Source organism: Lontra canadensis, unplaced genomic scaffold (genome assembly GCF_010015895.1).
Source record: "Lontra canadensis isolate GAN:19392208 unplaced genomic scaffold, GSC_riverotter_1.0 scaffold133, whole genome shotgun sequence".
Taxonomy (NCBI): Eukaryota; Metazoa; Chordata; class Mammalia; order Carnivora; family Mustelidae; genus Lontra; species Lontra canadensis.
The window spans coordinates 3577016-3599460 of record NW_022631127.1 but is presented as its reverse complement, the minus strand read 5'-3'; the positions used below and the strand labels follow the sequence as shown (position 1 = coordinate 3599460).

General features: G+C 40.4%; 1 protein-coding gene across 5 annotated transcripts in view; it reads right to left on the bottom strand.

Moving 5' to 3' along the window:
- The window catches only part of SLC41A3 (solute carrier family 41 member 3), a 123189-nt gene that overhangs the window by 24983 nt on the left and 75761 nt on the right, over positions 1-22445 (bottom strand). For all 5 annotated transcript variants that reach the window (XM_032842815.1, XM_032842814.1, XM_032842811.1 and 2 more), the window contains one exon: positions 14549-14620. In XM_032842815.1, the coding sequence (XP_032698706.1) occupies positions 14549-14620 (72 nt within the window). The remainder of the gene's footprint in view (positions 1-14548; positions 14621-22445) is intronic.

Genomic DNA, 22445 nt, shown 5'->3' with positions numbered 1-22445 from the left:
TTTCATTCTACATATAGCTGTCCAATTTTCCCAGCACCATTTATTGAAGAGACTGTTTTTTTCCCACTGTATATTTTTTCCTGCTTTGTTGAAGATGATTTGACCATGGAGTTGAATGTGCATATCTGGGCTCTCTACTCTGTTCCACTGGTCTATGTGTCTGTTTTTGTTCCTGTACCGTGCTGTCTGGGTGACCACAGCTTTATAGTAAAGCTTGAAATGAGGCAACGTGATGCTGCCAGTTTTCTTTCCCTTTTTCAACATTTCCTGAGCCAATTGGAGTCTCATCTGATCCATACAAATTTTAAGATTCTTTGCTCCAGCTCTTTGAAAAATGCTGGTGGAATTTTGATCAGAGTGACACTGAAAGTATAGATTGCTCTAAGCAGTATAGATATTTTAAAATATTTATTCTTCTGATCCATGAGCAAGGAATGGTCTTCCATCTTTTTGTGTCTTCTTCAATTTCCTTCATGAGTGTTCTGTAGTTCCTTGAGTACAGATCATTTACCTCTTTGGTTAGGTGGATTCCCAAGTATCCCATGCTTCTTGGTGTTATAGATAATGGACTGATTCTCTCGTTTGCCTTTCTATATTTTCATTGTTATGTACTAGAAAGCCACTGATTTCTGTATATTGATTTTGTATCCTGCCACATTACTGAATTGCTATATGAGTTCTAGTAGTTTGGGGGTGGAGTCTTTTGGATTTTCCATATAAAGTATCATGTCATCTGCGAAGAGAGAGAGTTTGACTACTTCATTGCTGATTTGGATACCTTTTATTTCTCTTTGTTGTCTGATTGCTGTTGCTACGACTTCTAATACTATATTGAACAAGAGTGGTGAGAGTGGGCATCCTGGTCGTGTTCCTGATCTCAAAGGGAAGGCTGTCAGCTTTTCCCCATTGAAGATGATATTTGCTGAGGGTTTTTCATAGATAGATTTTACGAAGTTGAGGAATGTTCCCTCTATCCCTATACTTTGAAGCGTTTTAATCAGGAATGGATACTGGATTTTGTCAAATGCTTTTTCTGCATCAATTAAGAGGACCATGTTGTTCTTCTCTCTTCTCTTATAGATTTGTTCTATCATATGGATTGATTTGCGAATTTTGAACCACCCTTGCAACCCACAGATGAATCCCACCTGGTCATGGTAGATAATCTTTTTACTGTACTGTTGGATCCTATTAGCAAAGATCTTGGTGAGAATCTTAGTATTCATACTCATCAGGGATATGGTCTGAAATTCTCCCTTTTGGTGGGGTCTTTGTCTGGTTTGGGGATCAGGGTAATGTTGGCCTCATAAAAACAGTCTGAAAGTTTGCCTTGTGCTTCAATTTTTTGAGACAGCTTCAGGAGAACAGGGATTATTTCTTCTTTGAAAATTTCTTAGAATTCCCCAGGGAATCGTCAGGTCCTGGGCTCTTGTTTTTTGGGAGGATTTTGATCACTGCTTCAATCTAGTTACTAGATATTTGTCTATTCAGGTTGTCAGTTTCTTCCTGGTTCAATTTTCGAAGTTTATAGTTTTCCAGTAATGCATCTCTTTCGTCTAGGTTGCTTAACTTATTGGTATATAACTGTTGACAACAATTTTTGATGATTGTTTCTCTTTCCTTGGTGTTAGTTGTGATCTCTCCCTTTTCATTCATAAATTTATTAATTTGGGCCTTCTCTCTTTTCTTTTGGATTAGTTTGGCCAATGGTTTATTGATCTTATTGATTCTTTCAAAATCCAGCTTCTCGTTTCATTGATGCATTCTACTTTATCTCTAGTTTCTATCTCATTGATCTCTGCTTTAATCTTGATTATTTCCTTTCTTGTGTGGGGTTGGCTTAATTTGTTGTTGATTCTCCAGTTCTTTAAGGTGTAAAGACAGCTAGTGCAATCTGGATTTTTCAATTTTTTTGAGGCAGCTGAGATGGCTATGTATTTCCCTCTTAGGACCTCCTTTGCTGTATCCCATAGGTTTTGGACTGAAGCGTCTTCATTTTCATGGGTTTCTTGTTTAAGTTCTTCTTTGATCTCCTGGTTGATCTAGGCATTTCTAAGCAAGGTGATCTTTAGCTTCCAGGTGTTTGAATTCCTTCCAAACTTTTCCTTTTGGTTGAGTTCCAGTTTCAAAGCACTGTGATCTGAGAATATGAGTTCCAGTTTCAAAGCATTGTGATCTGAGAATATCTCAGTCTTTTGGTATCAGTTGAGCCCTGATTTGTGACCCAGTATGTCGTCTATTCTGGAGAAGGTTCCATGTGCCCTCAAGAAGGATGAGTATTCTGTTGTTTTAGGGTGGAATGTTCTGTATATATCTATGAGGTCCATCTGGTCCAATGTGTCATTCAATGATCTTGTTTCTTTATTGATTTTCTGCTTGGATGATCTGTCCATTACAGAGAGTGGCATGTTAAGATCCTCTATCAATATGACTCTTTATCTTGATTAACAGTTGTCTTATGTAGTGGTTGCTCCCATATTGGGGGCATAAATGTTTACAACTGTTAGAACTTCTTGGTGGATAGACCCTTTATGAATGATGTAGTGTCCTTCTATATCTCTGACGGCCGTCTTTAGTTTAAAATCTAATTTATCTCATATGAGAATTGCTACTCCACCCTTCTTTTGATGCCCATTGGCATGAAAGATGCTTCTCCATCCCTTAACTTTTAGTCTGGATATGTATCCTTAGGTTCAAAATGTGTGTCTTGTAGATAACATATGGATCGGTCCTGTTATTTTATCCAATCTTCCATCCTGTGTCATTTTATGGGTGCATAGGCCATTCACATTGAGAGTGATTATTGAGAGAGAGATTTTTATTGATATCCTGTTATTTGTGAAGTCTTTGTTTCTATAGATTGTCTCCATAAATTTCTGTTCAGTTATATTCTTGGGGTTCCCCCTCTTTTATAGAACCCCCCCCTAATATTTCTTGCAGTGCTGGCATGGTGGTCACATACTCTTTTAAACCTTGCTGGTCTTGGAAGCTCTTTATCTCTCCATCCAGTTTGAATGTCAGTCTTGCTAGATAAAGTATTACTGGATGCATGTTCTTCTCATTTAGTGCCCTGAATTCATCTTGTCATCCCTTTCTGGCTTGTCAGGCTTCTGTGGACAGGTTTGATGTTATTCGGATGGGCCTTCCTCTCTACGTAAGGAATCTTTTCCCCCTAGATGCTTTCAAGAGCTCCTTTCTAAAAGTGTGATTCATCACTTTCACAATCAGGTGTCTCGAGGTCTTTCTAGATTCTATGATCTTGGGGGGGGGGAACCTTTCTGCCTCTAGGATATGAACGCTGGTTCCATTCCCCACAGTGGGAAAATTTTCATGGAAAATTTGTTCAACTATATCCTTTAGTCTTCTTTCATTCTCCTCCCCCTCAGAGATTCCAATAATTCTGACGTTGGAATATTTCATGGCATAATTTATTTCCCTAATTCTACTTTCATGGCTTTTAAGCTGTTTGTTCAGACCTCCTCCTGATCCTTTTTCTCTATCAGTTTGTCCTCTAGATCACTAATTTTATCTTCTGCCTCAAATACCTAGCTTTTAGAGAATTTAGATTAGATTGGAACTCATGGAGAGCACTGTTAACATCTTCCCTGGTGGCTTTCACTTCTGTCCTAATTGATTCCATTTTGTCATTAAATGCTTTCTCCAACCTAGCCATCTCCTGGATAATTGTTAGCCTAAATTCCCTTTCTGGCATACGGTTTATGTCCATATCCAATAGCTCTAACAGAGAGAGCAGAGTCTCTGAATTTTTCCTCTGTTGGATATTCTTCTTTCTAGTCATTTTGGTGAGAGATGGCTGAAGGGATATGTAGCTGATTGTATCAACCATGATCCAGGCAAGGTGCACTCTGGAATGCTTCTGAGCAATTGGGAGTCCCCAACAAAAAGAAAGAAAAAAGAAAAAAGAGAGAGGGGGGGGGGAAGAAGAAGAAAAGAGAGAGAAGGGGAAAAAAAAAAGAAATAAAAGAGAAGACCCAGTCCGAATGGGCCCCAAAGGTAAGATTTATAAAGTATACAAACAAAAACAGACCAACAAAAAATCTGGCAAAAGTAAATGACAAGAAAAAAAAACCCAGCCAAAATGAACCCCAAGTATAAGTTTTATATACCACCAGAACAAAAACAAATACACAGAAACAATGACAGATAACAAGATGGAAGGGTGGTTATAAATTCTCAGTGTGGGTGAGGAAGGTTATTTTGACTCTTCCTGGGTGTATCTTGATATCTTTGTTAAAGGACTCAACTTTTCTGAGGGAAAGGGGGATTAAACTTTTATATATATATATAGGGATAGTATTGACTGGGGAAAGAAGATCACCTCAAAGCTTATCTCTATATGAAAATTAAAAGAAATTGAAAAGCAAAAGAAAAACACAGGTATATGTATCAAAAAAGTTCAAGTTAAAAGGTTATTATGTCTGTGGAAAGAACCAAGATGCCCTTCAACAGATGAATGGATAGGAAGATGTGGTCCATATACACTATGGAGTATTATGCCTCCATCAGAAAGGATGAATTTCCAACTTTTGTAGCAACATGGACGGGACTGGAAGAGATTATGCTGAGTGAAATAAGTCAAGCAGAAAGACTCAATTATCATACGGTTTCACTTATTTGTGGAGCATAACAAATAACATGGAGGACATGGGGAGATGGAGAGGAGAAGGGAGTTGAGGGAAATTGGAAGAGGAGGTGAACCATGAGAAACTATGGATTCTGAAAAACAACCTGAGGGTTTTGAAGGGGTGGGGGGTGGGAGGCTGGGGGGCCAGGTGGTGGGTATTGGACAGGGCAAATATTGCATGGAGCACTGGGTGTGGTGCAAAAACAATGAATACTGTTCTGCTGAAAAGATATAAAAAAATTTTTAAAAGGTCATTATGTAATTTGTTATACTGAACATCTTACTGTGATGGTAAATAGTTTAAAAATTATTTAAAAAATTTAAAACAACGAGAATAGTGGGAATGAATTAAAAATAAAAGTTGTATCTATGAAGTAGTAGTAGTTTTCCTCTTGTTTTTTGTTTTTGTTTTTATTTTGTTTTTGGCTGGCTTTCTCGGGGAGCAGCCTGCTGCATGGTTTTTCAGGCAGTCTTGCTAGAGTTGAGTCCTCCTGCCTACTAACAAGGGGCTAGGCTCTGAGGAAACCGATTTTTCAGGCTTTTGCTCTTTGGAGGTTTTTTCTTTTTCTTTTTTTCTTTCTTTTTGTTTTTTTCCTTCTCCCCTTGGCAACTTTGGCGGTTTTTTGGAGGTTTAGAGGAAAGAAAACTGCATTCAGACCTCCGTCTCAAAGAGAAGCCTCAGCCCATTCCCCTCTGGGTGCTCCAGGGCACATAAATTCCCCCTCTGCCACCAGCAGATCACGGCCCTACTCACAGTCTCAGGGGTCTCAGGAGCTCCCTCTCATACACCAATGTTACCAAAACCAAGAGAAGTACTATTCCAGAGAGCTGGCTTCGAGCACTGCCTCTGCTGTGGCTGTCTGGGCAGGTTCAGACTGCCAGAAAGGTCCAAACCAGAGACAGCATACTGACATTTTCACACTGGCCCAGGCTGGGAGTGTTCAGGATCTCTCGGTTCTAGAGAGCACTGACAAAGCACCTGCATGGATCTCTCTCAGGGAAGGGTGTGGAGTGTAACTTAGAAGCTGGTAGTGCAGTGCGCATGCAGAGTGTAAAAGGCTATGGTTCTAGAGAATGCTGGCTGGTGTCCACTCCGAAGTCTCTCATGTGCACCACCACCCAGACGCTGTAACAAGCGCCTGGGACTCAGGGACCAATGCCTGACTTCTTTGCCATACTCTCTCTGGCCCAGCACCAGCGGTGGCCATCCTGGGTCTGTGGGCTTAAGCCCTGGTCATTAACTGCCTGATTCCATGAATTTCCCCTTAAAATATTTGGCTCTTTTTGTGTGCTTTTAACCAGACTCCAAGTTAATGCTGGTCCCCAATCACAGGGCACTCTCGATTGAGGTATTACTTTCCAATGGGTTGTTCCTGGTGGATATCTCCCCCATTTGTTTATCTTCCGATATCAGTCCAATGTTCCCACTCTGTTCTACCTGTTCACTGGCATCTTCTGTCCCCGTAGAGATCCAGAAATGTATAATTCTAATCTCAGGTTTATTTCATGGGTGATCAGAGTTCATTGGTAGATAATCAGCTCACTTTAGAGGACCGGTTGAAACGGCACTTCCTACTTCTCTGTCATCTTGTCTCTGATCCATCATGTTTATCCTTATTTTTACATATATATAAGTTTTTCCTTCTTTAAAATTTTGGGAGGTAGTTTCTTCTAAGAGACCAAAATACACCCAAAATCAAGTGGGTTGCTCTGTTCTATTCACCAGTCATATATAATACATATATATATATATTTTTTTTTTAATTAAATTTTACTTAAAATTTTAATTTAAAAAACTTTTATAATTTTATTTTATTTTATTCTTTATTTTCAGCATAACAGTATTCCTTGTTTTTGCACCACACCCAGTGCTCCATGCAATCCGTGCCCTCTCCAATACCCACCACCTGGTTCCCCCAACCTCCCAACCCCCACCCCTTCAAAACCCTCAGATTGTTTTACAGAGTCCATAGTCTCTCATGGTTCACCTCCCCTTCCAATTTCCCCCAACTCCCTTCTCCTCTCTAACCCCCCTTGTCCTCCATGTTATTTGTTATGCTCCACAAATAGTTTCTTTTTGCCCCCTTTCTTCTCCCCCTGATTGAGGTCTCTTCTGATTTGACTCTGATTCTGATTTTCTGGGGTCTTTGCCACCCATTTAGTATTTCATTCTCTCATTCATATTTTCTTATCTGGATCAAATGACAAGGCAGAAAAACTCACCACAAAAAGAAGAACAAGTGGCAGTACCAAAGGTTAGGGACCTACTCAATACGGACATTGATAATATGTCAGGGCTAGAGTTCAGAATCATGATTCTCAAGGTGCTAGCTGGGCTTGAAAAAGGCATGGAAGATAGATAAAACCTGTTTGGAGAAATAAAAGCCCTTTCTGGAGAAATAAAAGAACTAAAATCTAACCAAGCTGAAATCAAAAAAGCTGTTAATGAGGTACAATAAAAAATGGAGGCTCTTACTGCTAGGATAAATGAGGCAGAAGAGAGAATTAGTGATATAGAAGAACAAATGACAGAAAATAAAGAAGCTGAGCAAAAGAGAGAGAAACAACTACTGGACCACGAGGGGAGAATCTAAGAGAAAAGTGATACCATAAGACAAAACAATATTAGAATAATTGGGATTCCAGATGAAGAAGAAAGAGAGAGAGGGGATAGAAGATATATTGGAGTGAATTATTATAGAGAATTTCCATAATATGGCAAAGAGACCAAGCATCAAAATCCGGGAGGCACAGAGAATCCCACTGAAAATCAATAAAAATAAATCCCCATGCTGTCATTTAATAGTAAGACTTAAAAGTCATAGTGACAAAGAGAAAATCCTGAAAGCAGCCTGGGACAAGAAGTCTGTAACATACAATGGTAAAAATATTAGATTGGCAGCAGACTTGTCCACAGAGACATGCCAGGCCAGAAAGAACTGGCATGATATGTTCAGAGCACTAAATGTAAAAAAAAACATGCAGCCAAGAATACTATACCCAGCTAGGCTATCATTGAAGATAGAAGGAGAGATAAAAAGCTTCCAGGACAAACAAAAACTAAAAGATTTGTAAACACCAAGCCAGCTATACAGGAAATATTGAAAGGGGTCATCTAAGCAAAGAGAGAGCCTAAAAGTAGTAGACCAGAAAGGAAGAGAGACAACATACATTAATAGTCACCTTACAGGCAATACAATGGAACTAAATTCATATCTTTAAATAGTTACACTGAATGTATATGGGTAAATGCCCCAATCAAAAGACACAGGGTATCAGAATGGACAAAAAAAAAAAAATCAATATGCTGCCTACAAGAAACTCATTTTAGACCCAAAGACACCTCCAGATTAAAGTGAGGGGTTGGGAAACAACTTACCATGCTAATGGACATCAAAAGAAAGCTGGGGTGGTAAAGCTTATATCAGATAAATTAGATTTTAAGCCAAAGACTGTAATAGGGATGAGGAAGGACACTATATCATACTCAAAGGGTCTGTCCAACAGGAAGATCGAACAATTTTAAATATCTACGTCCCTAACATGGGAGCAGCCAACTATATAAACCAATTAATAACAAAATCAAAGAAACACATCAACATAATACAGTAATAGTAGGGGACTTTAACACCCCCCCTTACTGAAATGGACAGATCATCCAAGCAAAGGATCAACAAAGAAATAAAGGCCTTAAATGACATGCTGAACTAGAAGGACATCACAGATATATTCAGAACATTCCATCCCAAAGCAACATAATACACATTCTTCCCAAGTGCATATGGAACAGTCTCCAGAATAGATCACATCCTGGGTCACAAATCAGGTTTCAACCAGTACTGAAAGACTGGGATCATTCCCTGCATATTTTCAGACCACAATGCTCTGAAGCTAGAACTCAATCATAAGAGGAAAGTTGGAAAGAACTCAAATACATGGAGGCTAAAGAGCATCCTACTAAAGAATGAATGGGTCAACCAGGAAATCAAAGAAGAATTGAAAAAATTCATGGCAACAAATGATAAGGAAAACACAACTGTTCAAAATCTGTGGGACACAGCAAAGGCAGTCCTGAGAGGAAAATATATAGCAATACAAGCCTTTCTCAAGAAATAAGAAAGATCTCAAGTACTCAACCTAACCCTACATCTAAAGGAGCTAGAGAAAGAACAGCAAAGAAAGCCTAAACCCAGCAGAAGAGAAATCCTAAAGATCAGAGCAGAAATCAATGAAATAGAAACAAACAAACAAACAAACAAACAAACAAAAAACCCCAAAGGGACGCCTGGGTGGCTCAGTGGGTTAAAGCCTCTGCCTTCGGCTCAGGTCATGATCCCAGAGTCCTGGGATCAAGCCCCGCACTGGGCTCTCTGCTCGGTGGGGAGCCTGCTTCCACCTCTCTCTCTCTGCCTGCCTCTCAGCCTACTTGTGATCTCTGTCAAATAAATAAATAAAATCTTAAAAAAAAAAAAAAACCAAAACAGTAGAACATATCAACGAAACTAAGAGCTGGTTCTTTGAAAGAGTTGATAAGATTGATAAACCCTTGGCCAGACTTATCAAAAAGAAAAGAGAAATGACCCCAATTAATAAAATCGTGAATGGAAGAGGAATGATCACAACCAACACCAAAGAAATACAAACAAGTATAAGAACATATTATGAGCAGCATATACACCAGCAAATTTGACAATCTGGGAGAAATGGATGGATTCCTAGAAACCTATAAACTACGAAAACTGAACCAGGAAGAAATGGAAAACCTGAACAGACCCATAACCAGAAAGGAGATTGAAACAGTCATCATAAATCTCCCAACAAACAAGAGCCCAGGGCCAGATGGCTTCCCAGGGAAATTCTACCAAATATTTATTTATTTATTTTTATTTTTTTTTTTAAAAGATTATTTATTTATTTATTTATTTGACAGACAGGGATCACAAGTAGGCAGAGAGGCAGGCAGAGGGAGAGAGAGAGGGAAGCAGGCTCTCCGCTGAGCAGAGAGCCCGATGCGGGGCTCGATCTCAGGACCCTGAGATCATGACCTGAGCCGAAGGCAGAGGCTTTAACCCACTGAGCCACCCAGGCGCCCCTCTACCAAATATTTAAAGAAGAATTAATTCCTATTCTCCTGAAACTGTTCCAAAAAATAGAAATGGAACGAAAACTTCCAAACTCATTTTATGAGGCCAGCATTACCTTGATCCCAAAACCAGACAAAGACCCCATCAAAAAAAGAGAATTACAGACTAATATGCTTGATGAACACAGATGCCAAAATTCTCACCAAAATACTAGCCAATAGGATCCAACAGTACATTAAAAGGATTATTCACCACGACCAAGTGGAATTTATTCCAGGATCCAACAGTACATTAAAAGGATTATTCACCACGACCAAGTGGAATTTATTCCAGGGCTGCAATTTTGGTTCAACGTCCTCAAATCAATCAATGTGATACAATACATTAATAAAAGAAAGAACAAGAACCATATGATACTCTCAATAGATTCTGAAAAGGCATTTGACAAAGTACAGCATCCTTTCTTGATCGAAACTCTTCAAAGTGTAGGGATAGAGGGTACATACCTCAATATGATCAAAGCCATCTATGGAAAACCCACCACAAATATCATTGTCAATGGATAAAAACTGAGAGCTTTTCCACTAAGGTCAAGAACATGGCAGGGATGTCCATTATCACCACTGCTATTCAACATAGTACTGGAAGTCCTAGCATCGACAGTCAGACAACAGAAAGAAATAAAAGGCATCCAAATTGGCAAAGAAGTCAAACCATCACTCTTTGCAGATGATATGATACTTTATGTGAAAAACCCAAAAAGGACTCCACTCCAAATCTGTTAGAACTTGTACAAGAATTCAGTAAAGTGTCAGGATATAAAATCAATGCACAGAAATCAGTTGCATTTCTATACATCAACAACAAGACAGAAGAAAGAGAAAGTAAGGAGTCAGTCCCATTTACAATTACACCCAAAACCATAAGATACCTAGGAATAAACCTAACCAAAGAGGCAAAGAATGTGTACTCAGAAAACTCTAAAGTACTCATAAAAGAAATTGAGACAGACACAAAAAAATGGAAAAATGTTCCATGCTCATGGATTGGAAGAACAAATATTGTGAAAATGTCTATGCTACCTAAAGCAATCTACACATTTAGTGCAATCCCTATCAAAATACCATCAGTTTTTTTTTTTCAAAGAAATGCAAATATAATCCTAAAACTTATATGGAACTAGACAAGACCCCAAATAGCCAGAGAAACGTTGAAAAAGAAAGCCAAAATTCGTGGCATCACAATTCCAGACTTCAAGCTCTATTACAAAGCTGTCATCATCAAGACAGTATGGTACTGGCACAAAAACAGACACATAGATCAATGGAACAGAATAGAGAGCCCAGAATTAGACCTTCAACTCTATGGTCAACTAATCTTCGACAAAGCAGGAAAGAATGTCCAATGGAAAAAAGTCTCTTCAATAAATTGTGTTGGGAAGATTGGACAGCCACATGTAGAAAAATGAATCTGGACTATTTCTTTACACCACATACAAAAATAGACTCCAAATGAATGAAAGACCTCAATGTGAGACCAGAATCCATCAAAATCTTTGAGGAGGACACAGGCAGCAACCTCTTTGACCTCAGCCACAGCAACTTCTTCCTAGAAACATCGCCAAGGGCAAGGGAAGCAAGGGGAGAAGCGAACCATTGGGACTTCATCAAGATCAAAAGCTTTTGCACAGCAAAGGAAACAGTAAACAAAACCAAAAGACAACTGACAGAATGGGAGAAGATATTTGCAAACAACATGTCAGTTAAAGGGCTAGTATCCAAAAATCTATAAAGAACTTCCAAACTCAACACCCAAAGAACAAATAGTCCAATCAAGAAATGGGTAGAAGACATGAACAGACATTTCTGCAAAGAAGACATCCAGATGGCCAACAGACACATGAAAAAGTGCTCCACATCACTCGGCATCATGGAATTACAAATCAAAGCCACAATGAGACACCACCTCACACCAGTCAGAATGGCTAAAATTAACAAGTCAGGAAACGACAGATGTTGGCGAGGATGTGGTGAAAGGGGAACCCTCCTACACTGTTTTTGGGATTGCAAGCTGGTGCAGCCACTCTGGAAAACAGCATGGAGGTTCCTCAAAAATCTGAAATAGAGCTACCCTACAACCCAGCAATCGCACTACTGGGTATTTACGCTAAAGATACAAATGTAGTGATCTGAAGGGGCACGTGCACCCGAATGTTTGTAGCAGCAATGTCCACAGTAGCCAAACTATGGTAAGAACCTAGATGTCCATCAACAGATTAATGGAAAAAGAAGATGTGGTGTGTGTGTGTGTGTGTGTGTGTATACATATACATACACACACACACACACACACACACACACACACACGGAATACTATGTAGCCACCAAAAGAAATGAAATCATGCCATTTACAATGAACTGCATGGTACTAGGGGTGTTATGCTGAGCGAAAAAAGTCAATCAGAGGAAGACAATTATCATATGATCTCTCTGATATGAGGAATTTTGAGAGGCGGGGTGGAGAGTTTGGGGAGTAGGGAAGGAAGAAATGAAACAAGATGGGATCAGGAGGGAAACAAACCATAAGAGACTCTTAATCTCACAAAACAAACTGAGGACTGTTGGGGAGAGGGAGTTGGGAGAGGGTGGTTGGGTTATGGACATTGGGGAGTGTATGTGCTATGGTGAGTGCTGTGAAGTGTGTAAGCCTGACGATTCACAGACCTATACCACTGGGGCAAAAAATACATTTTATGTTAATAAAAAAATATAAACAAAAAGATCCATAAAAAAACACAGAAAGTTGTATCATATATTTTCTACAGACACATACATATATATGGCAAATGCAGAAAGTCATTCAGAAGAACTGGTGCTATTATTTGATACTAAGTATTCAAATATTTTATAATAATTTTGGAAAAAATCTAGAATTTCAAATTGTTCATATCTTGTGAACTTGTGGGAACTTCTCTTAAGAAATTCGTGCAAAAAAGAATAATTTCATTGCAGTATAATTTATTGAATAGAAGCCTCCCGGCCCGTGTGACTTGGTTCAAGCAGAGAAAGCAGACATCTAAACACAGAATTGCAACCAGGGCAGCCCCATCAATTTTTAACAAGGCCCCAGACAGTACCCGGTGTTGGGTTGGAATTGACTGGAGCTTCATTGCCAGGAGAACAAGAAGAAAGGACATTCCATGGAGACACAACTGCATATGCAAAGGCAGCAGGGATGGGGAACATGAGACTGCAGGAGGACAGGACCAGACCAGTAGTACCTCTGGGCTAGGCCCACACTTGGACAAAAGAAACCAAAAACGGAGCTTCAGGAGGAGGACACCTGATCATCTTTAGGATTTAGACAGGTCACTCAGGTGGCCATGCAGAGAAGAGCTGGAGAGGAAGAAGCCTGGGGCAGTTAGAACAGTGAAGAGGTCTGTAGTCAGTGAGGTCAGAGACCAAGAGGCCAAGGCAAGGAGGAGGAGAAGCAGGGCTGATTCAAGCATAGTTCAGTGGCAGACTCCTCAGGACTAGACATAAGGATAAGGAGCAAAGAGATGCTGAAGGTGACTTGGTCTCTAGCTTGATTAATGGGCACAGTGACCATGACTGGGAGATTACCACATCATGGCCAGTGGTCACAGCCGTCCACAATTGAAATCTCACAATGGCTCACCTTATAGACAAGTTAATGTGACTTGACCAAGGGCCTCCAGCTGGCTGACCCCCAGAATGAGCTTTCAACCATCAAACTCTTTAGGGTTGGGGACTTCACAAGAGGTGAGTGTGAGGAGATGAGGTGATGAGGCCAGATCTGGCTAAGCTGTTTCAGGGATGCTTCTGGGACAGGTAGATGGAGATACCCAGTGGAGAGCTAGAAACAGGGGCTCTGGAACCCAGGTAAGAGGTAAAGTGGGTATCCTCCTCACTTGATGAATAGGGAGATACAGCTAAGCAAGGCTTATGTGTCCTGCCCAAGGCTACCCAGTTGATAAATGATAGCTGTAATTCCAGGCCTGTCCGATCTCAAAGTCCAGGTTCTTTGGGTGGCCACTGGCTACCCCAGAGATGCACAGAAGGTTCTGGATGAAGCCACTTCCTCTTTTAACTTGGCCCAATCTCTTCCCAGTCTCTCCCTGCCCTGGGCTTCCTGACTCTATAATACTCTGAGACTCCTAGGATGAGAACTTAGCCCAATGAGGGTCTGCTAGAAGGAGGTACAAATTTGAATGAGTATGAAGCATTTAAGGGACAAAGGCATGGGGGGTGGGTGTCCTGCAAAGGCTGACAAAGAAGAGGTGAAGAGACAGGAGTGCAGCCACGAAGGAATATCAGGTAGGAAGAGTCCCAGATACTCCCGAGAGAACACGTAATATCACTTGTATGAGGCAATTAGAGGGTATACCAATTAGGATGTCAGTGACCTTGGCAAGCACAGCTGGAGTTAAGGTAGTGGGAAGAGAAAGCTGTTAGCTTTATCCAGACTATGAGAAAGAGGAGTGAGCAAGTATAGGTGAATCTTTCTATAAGCCTATCTTGAAAAGAAGGGGCTGGGGGTGCTGGAGGGACCCTGGGGTCCCAGAAGAGGCATCTACTTTCAGGTGGATATGCTGGTGCCCTATAGTTGAGCTGAGCCTCCAGCTGCCCTGAGTGTGGTCTGGTGGGTTCAGGGTATACAGGTAGCCCATTCCCCAAGTTCTGTCTGGATCACAGAGAGAAGGGCTTACTTAATCTTCACCCTTCCTATGTATAGCAGGCCTGGTTGCAGATTCAAAAGCAGGGAGGAGATTCATCGATGGGACAAAGGGCAGAGTTACCTGAATGAGGGCGAGGTTACTGCTGATAACTCTGTGCTGCTCCTGGGGGTCATCAATTTGTCCAGTGTTGGCCTAGGATGGAGAGATAAGGACAAAACGTAAGTCTGGGTGGTCACAAAGCCAGGCTAAGTTTTCCTGGAAAAGGCAGTGTCTTAGGAGAGAAATCAGCAAATTAATTTCATTCATGTTAGAACAAATTATTCTGCCCAGCTTTCAAAACTGACTGAGGGTGGGAAAGGTAAGGAGTATGTCCCTATGAGAGTAAGATGGTGTCATAGACCACCTCTCCCATGCTCAAGTATGCGAGCACATAGAGTTAAGTGTTACCAACAATTTCAGGGCCACCTGACTCAAGCTCATCCACAGGCACCATGGGAAGGACTCTTCTGGGAAGCTGTATTGTGCCCTCAGCTAGGTCTTCAGCCACCTACAATTCCCTTCTCTCCCCTCCAGCAAGTTACATCTCAGATGACCACTAACCACCCAACATGACCTTTGTAAATTATACTGTTTAAGAAATGCTTAAGTCCTTCACATAGGATAAAAAACAAGGTCTGAAATATGAGTTTCTCCTTTAAATATGGTAGTCAGCTCCTAACTTCACAGCACTTGCCAGCAAAATTCAAGACGCAGATAAATGTATTTTCCTAGATCCTTTGTACTGAGTTCATTAAGTTTCTGAACTCCAAGGGGGAAAATGGAATTACTTTTCATGAGCAAATAAGGGGATTCTTTTGTTTTCAGCATGATGGACACCTCAGACACAGCATGGAACCATCATGGCGTCCCAGGTGACTCTTCCTTTATAAAGGTAGACTAAGACCCACCTTAGGGGTGTGCATAGGGACAAGCTACTAAGGTGGAGCAGAATACAGCCACAGAGCCTGCCATGTGCCAAACACGTGAGGCCAACAGGCTTGTCTCCCCTCCCTGGTCTCCCACTACACTAGACTCAATGGACCTGTTTGCTGTTTCCCAGCGATCAGCCAATTCAAACCCTGGTACGAACCAGGTGAGGGGTGCTACTGGCCCAAAACTCCTGAGTATAAATCAGAAAGGCATTCGTTCCTCAAGATGTTATATTTCCAAGCTGAGGCTGAACAGGAAAGGGAGTGATGCCAAGAGGTGCTGGAGGAGGAAAGGAGGCCTGGAGAGCTTGCAAACCTCATAGAGATGAGGGAGGAAGAGCACCACAGGGAAGGAAGTTGTGAGAAGAGATGGGATGTGAAGTAAATAGGATTTTGTAGAGTGTGTAAGCATTTCTGTTTTTTTTTTTTTTAATTAAAATTTTTTAAATTTTTAAAATTTCTTTTCAGTGTACCAGAATTCATTGTTTATGCACCACAACCAATGCTCCATGCAATACGTGCCCTCCATAATACCCAACTCCAGGCCTACCCAAACTCCCAGCCCCTGCCCCTTTAACCCCCAGATTGTTTTTCAGAGTCCATTGTCTCTCATGGCTCATCTCCCCCTCCAATTTTCCCCAACTCCCTTCTCCTCTCAATCTCCCAATGTCCTCCGTGTTACTTCTTATGCTCCACAAATAAGTGAAACCATATGATAATTGAGTCTCTCTGCTTGACTTATTTCACTCAGCATAATCTCTTCCAGTCTGAGGCTTCTCTCTGAGAGGGAGGCCTGGGTGCAGTTTGCTGTCCTCTAAACCTCCAAAAACCGCCAAAAGCCACCAATGGGAGAGAAAACAAAGAGGCTGTCTTTTTCCCACTGTATATTTTTTTCCTGCTCTGTCGAAGAGGATTTGACCATAGAGTTGAGGGTCCATATCTGGGCTCTCTACTCTGTTCCACTGGTCTATCTGTCTGTTCTTATGCTAGTACCCTGCTATCTTGGTGATCACAGGTTTGTAGTAAAGCTTGAAATCAGACAATGTGATGCCCCCAGTTTTTTCTTTTTCAACATGTCCTTAGCAATTCGGGGTCTCTTCTGATTCCCATACAAATTTTTGGATTGTTTGATCCAGCTCTTTGAAAAATGCCAGTGAAATTTTGATCAGAAGGGCATTAAAAGTAGAGATTTCTTTAGGCAGTATAGACATTTTAATAATGTTTATTCTTCTGTCCCATGAGCATAGAATGGTCTTCCATCTTTTTGTGTCTTCTTCAATTTCTTTCATGAGTGTTCTGTAGTTCCTCCAGTACAGATCCTTTACCTCTTTGGTTAGGTTGATTCCCAGGTATCTTATGGTTCTTGGTGCTATAGTAAATGGAATTGATTCTCTAATTTCCCTTTCTGTATCTTCATTGTTAGTGTATAAGAAAGCAACTGATTTCTGTACATTGTTTTTGTATCCTGACACATTACTGAATTACTGAATGAGTTCTAGTAGTTTCAGGGTGGTCTTTGGGTTTTCCATATAAAGTATTAGGTCATCTGCGAAGAGAGAGAGTTTGACTTCTTCATTGCCAATCTGAATACCTTTTCTTTCTCTTTGTTGTCTGATTGCTGTTGCTAGGACTTCTAATGCTATGTTGAACAGGAGTGGTGAGAGTGGACATCCTTGTAGTGTTTCTGATCTCAACAGGAAGGCTGTCAGCTTTATCCCATTGAGGATGATATTCGTTGTGGGTTTTTCATAGATTTCATGAAGTTGAGGAAGGTTCCCTCTATCCCTAGACTTTGAAGCGTTTTAATCAGGAACGGATGCTGTATCTTGTCAAATGCTTTTTCTGCACCGATTGAGAGGACCATGTGGTTCTTCACTCTTTTCTTATTGATTTGGTCTATCATACTTATTGATTTGCAAATGTTGAACCATCCTTGAAACCCAAGGATAAATCCCACCTGCTCATGGTGGATAATCTTTTTAATGTGCTGTTGGATCCTATTTTCTAGGATCTTTGTGAGAATCTTAGCATCCATATTCATCAGGGATATTGGTCTGAAATTCTCCTTTTTGGTAGGCTAGTTGCCTGGTTTGGGGATCAGGGTAATGCTGGCTTCATGAAGAGTCTGGTAGTTTGCTTTCTAATTCAATTATTTGAGACAGCTTCAGGAGAACAGGGATTATTTCTTTGAAAGTTTGTTAGAATTCCCAAGGGAATCCATCAGGTCCTGGGCTCTTGTTTTTTGGGAGGTTTTTGGTATAGATTCAATCTCGTTACTAGATATCAGTCTATTCAGGTTGTCAATTTCTTCCTGGTTCAGTTTTGGAAGTTTATAGTTTTCCAGAATGTATCCATTTCATCTAGGTCACTTAACTTATTGGCATATGACTGTTGATAATAATTTCTGATGATTGTTTCTATTTCCTTGGTGTTAGTTGTGATCTCTCCCTTTTCATTCATAATTTTATTAATTTGGGCCTTCTCTCTTTTCTTTTGGATTAGTTTGGCCAATGGTTTATTGATCTTATTGATTCTTTCAAAAAACCAGCTTCTTGTTTCATTGATGTGTTCTACTGTACCTTTAGTTGCTATCTCATTGATCTCTGCTCTAATCTTGATTATTTCCCTTCTTGTGTGTGGGGTTCGCTTAATTTGATTTTGATTCTCCAGTTCTTTAAGGTGTAAAGACAGCTAGTGTATTCTGGATTTTTCAGTTTTTTTGAGGGCCGCTTGGATGGCTATGTATTTCCCCCTCAGGACTGCCTTTGCTGTATCCCATAGGTTTTGGACTGAAGCGTCTTCCTTCTCATGGGTTTCCATGAATTGTTTAAGTTCTTCCTTGATTGCCTGGTTGATCCAGGCATTTCTAAGCAAGGTGGTCTTTAGCTCCCAGGTGTTTGAGTTCCTTCCAAACTTTTCCTTTTGGTTAAGTTCCAGTTTCAAAGCATTGTGATCTGAGAATATGCAGGGAATAATCTCAGTCTTTTGGTATCAGTTGAGCCCTGATTTGTGACCCAGTATGTGGTCTATTCTGGAGAAGGCTCCATGTGCACTCAAGAAGAATGAGTATTCTGTTGTTTTAGGGTGTAATATTCTATATATATCTATGAGGTCCATCTGGTTCAATGTGTCATTCAATGCTCTTGTTTCTTCATTGATTTTCTGCTTGGATGATCTGTCCATTACTGAGAATGGAGTGCTAAGATATCCTATTATTAATGTATTCATATCAATATGAGTTTTTATTTTGATTAACAGCTGTCTTATATAGTTGGCTGCTCCCATATTGGGGGCATAAATATTTACAATTGTTAGATCTTCTTGGTGGATAGTCCTTTAATAATGATGTAGTGTCCTTCTTTACCTCTGACTACAGTCTTTGGTTTAAAATCTAATTTATCTGATATGAGAATCGCTACCCCAGCCTCCTTTTGACACCCATTGACATGAAAGATGCTTCTCTATCCCTTAACTTTCACTGTGGATGTATCCTTAAGTTCAAAATGGGCCTCTTGTAGACAACATATGGATGGGTCCTTTTGTTTTATCCAATCTACAACTCTGTGTCATTTTATGGGCACATTTAGGCCATTCACATTGAGAGTGATTATTGAGAGATGTTTTTATTGACATCGTGTTACCTGTGAGGTCTTTGTTTCTATAGATTGTCTCCGTAAATGTCTGTTCAATGATATTCTTAATTTTTTCCCACTTTTATAGAACCCCCCCCCCCCTTAGTATTTCCTGCAGTGTTGGCTTGGTGGTCACATACTCTTTTAAACCTTGCCAGTCTTGGAAGCTCTTTTAACTCTCCATCCATTTTGAATGTCAGTCTTGCTGGATAAAGTATTTTTCATTGCATGTTCTTCTCATTTTGTGCCCTGAATATGTTCTTGCCAGCCCTTTCTGGCTTGCCAGCTTTCTGTGGACAGGTCTGACATTATTCTGATGGGCCTTCCTCTGCACATAAGGAATTTCTTCACCCTAGCTTCTTTCAAGAGCTCCTATCTACAATTATGATTCATCATTTTCACAATCAGGTGTCTCAAGGTCTCTCTAGATTCTATGAACTTGGGGGCAGACCTTTCTGCCTCTAGTACATGAACGCTGATTCCATTCCCCCAAGTGGGAAAATTTTCATGGAGAATTTGTTCAACTATCTTCTCTAGTCTTCTTTCTTTCTCCTCCCCCTCAGGGATTACAATAATTCTGACATTGGAACGTTTCATGGCATCATTTATTTCCCTATTTCTGTTTTCATGGCTTCTAAGCTGTTTGTTCCAGGCTTCCTCCTGATCCTTTTCTCTATCTGTTTGTTCTCCAGATCACTAATTCTGTCTTCTGCCTCAGTTACCCTAGCTTTTAGAGAATTTAGATTAGATTGGAACTCATTGAGAGCATTGTTAACATCATCCCTGGTGGTTTCACTTATGCCTTAATCAATTCCATTTTGTCATTAATGGTTTTCTCCAACCTAGCCATTGCCTGGATAATTGTTCACCTGAATTCCCTTTCCAACATACTGCCTATGTCCATATCCAATAGCTCTGATGGAGAGGGCCCTGTCTCTGAACTTTTCCTCCATTGGGCATTCCTCCTCCTAGTCATTTTGGTGAGAGATGGCTGAATAGATGTGTAGCTGAATGTATCAACCATGGTGCAGGCAAGGTGCACTGTGGAATGCTGCCTACTGGCGTCTTCTGCCCCCTTAGAGATCCAGAAGTATATAATTCTAATCTCAGGCTGATTTCATGGGTGATCAGAGTTCTTCGGTAGGTAATCAGCTCACTTTAGGGGACAGGTTGAAACAGTGCTTTGTACTTCTCTGCCATCTTTTCTCCTTTCTACACTTATTAACTTTAAATGTTTCTCTAATATAGAGTTGTCACTTCTCCCCATTTATTTATTGACTTAATCATTTACTTATATGGTATGATTAGATTCATGGGTATGTATTTTATTCTTGATGTAATAAAACTATTTTACTTATTTTGTTGCTAACATTATTCCAGCTGTGGGCACTGGAAGCTCATTCAGGTTGGTTTAAGCTTCTTTCTGAAATGCACCCACGTGCCATTAAGTACTTTCTTACTTTCAGGCACTATCATATACCTCAGGCACAGCTTGTATTTACTATCTCCCAACCCCATTCTAGAATGAGCCATTTTCCCAAGACTGGCTCCTTTTACTGAAGAATGGTATCAGAAACCAAGATGTGGACAAAAGATGAGTTAGGTGTTGCTAGGTACTGCTTCTAGTGAATGAAGCTAGGAAATGTATGTATATATGTATGCTAGCCTATGTATTCACACATACCCATATTTATTGTTGTATTTATCTGCATATGTATTATAATAAACAGGAGTTCATATTGATATCTTTGAGTCCAATCCAGGATCATAGGATTGATTCTAGCACTGAAGAGATAGTTTTCAAAATGGACAAGAGTGTTGGAAAATAAGAGTCGTTAGGTTGGTACAAGAACCTAAGGCCAAAAGTGAAAGCAGGAAAGGTCTACTGCACAAAGCAAAGGGGGCCTTGGGGGTGATGGGAGAAGGGAATCTGGGAAAACTGGAAGGGTATTTGGTTCAGAAAGTAGAGCAGCAGGGCACCTGGGTCACCCAGCTGGTTAACCATCTGACACGATCTCAACTTAGGTCTTGGTCTGAGAGTCATGAGTTCAGGCCCCATGCTGGGCTCCATGCTGGTGTGGGGTAGAGTTGAAAAAGAAAAGAAAAGAAAGACAAGCAGGAACTTCAAGGAGGGTTGGCCTCTTCCCTTGTATACCAACAATGAGACACCTGGCTACCTGGCTCTAAGCAGAACTAGTGAGTGTGCTGGGGTTATAAACACAAGGCAGTGCCCAGAGTGGCTATCAAACGATGGACACAGAGCCCCAGATCCATAAGCCCAGTTACTGGCACATACTCCTAGGCAACCCATTTTGATCCTCCCCCCAATCACCAGAGGTCTTCTGCTCTAAAGAACAGCATTCACAGAGTAAGAGGAAAGCTAAAATAAAACGACGTTCAACCAACCAAGAACCACTGTTCACTAAAGGCAAACCAAAATCATGAAAGAGATAATCAAACTCAGCAATGGAAGCACAAAAATATGAAGAAACTGAGTCAAAACAGGAAACTGAATAAGCAAATTAAGAGATGTGAGAGAATGGTGCTTCCATAAGTAGGAAGACAACCTGAAATTCCAGAAAGCACAAAACTGAACTTTGAACTTAAAAGAGAGAGAATTTAAAACAATAGCTCTTCGTTAGATAACCTCAACAGCATAGTGCACATAGAGAGAAATGAAAAGTGATTTAGTGATATGACACATCAAGCAGAAATATTCTCCCAGACTAGATAGAGATATGGAAAATGTGAAAAGACAGTTAGGGAACTCAGAAGGGACACTCAGAAGCTGCACTGTGTAGCCAATAGTAGTTATATGGAGTGGCAGGAAGAATGAGTATCAAAATATTACAAATAGCAGCAGCAACAACAAAAAGATTTCCAAAGAGCTGAAGATATACATATCTCTTTAGATAGGAAAATCTAAGATACATGCAAGACAACAAGAAAAGTTCCATGCCAGAGACATCATGGTGAACACAGATAATAAAGAGAAATATCCCCCAAAGACATGGAAAGATAGATTATCCAAAAGAAACTAGACTCTATAAGTAATAAGGATTCTAGGGGGCACCTATCTGGCTCAGTCAGAAGAGTAGTGACTCTTGATCTCAAGATTACTAAAAAATTTTTAAAATTTAAGGCAGTAATGAGGGGTTGAGTAAGTGGTTCAGTCAGTCAAGCATCTGCCTTCAACTCAGGTCATGATCACAGGGTTCTGGGATCAATCCCCACATTGGGCTCCCTGCTCAGCAGAGAGGCTGCTTTTCCCTCTGCCTCTCCCTCTGGCTTGTGGTCTCTCTCTCTCTTTCTCTTTCTCAAATAAGTAAATAAAATCTTAAAAAAGTAATAAGGCTTCAGAGGCAAGATGGAGGAGAAGTAGGAGATGCTGTTTCAACTGGTCCCCTGATGTGAGCT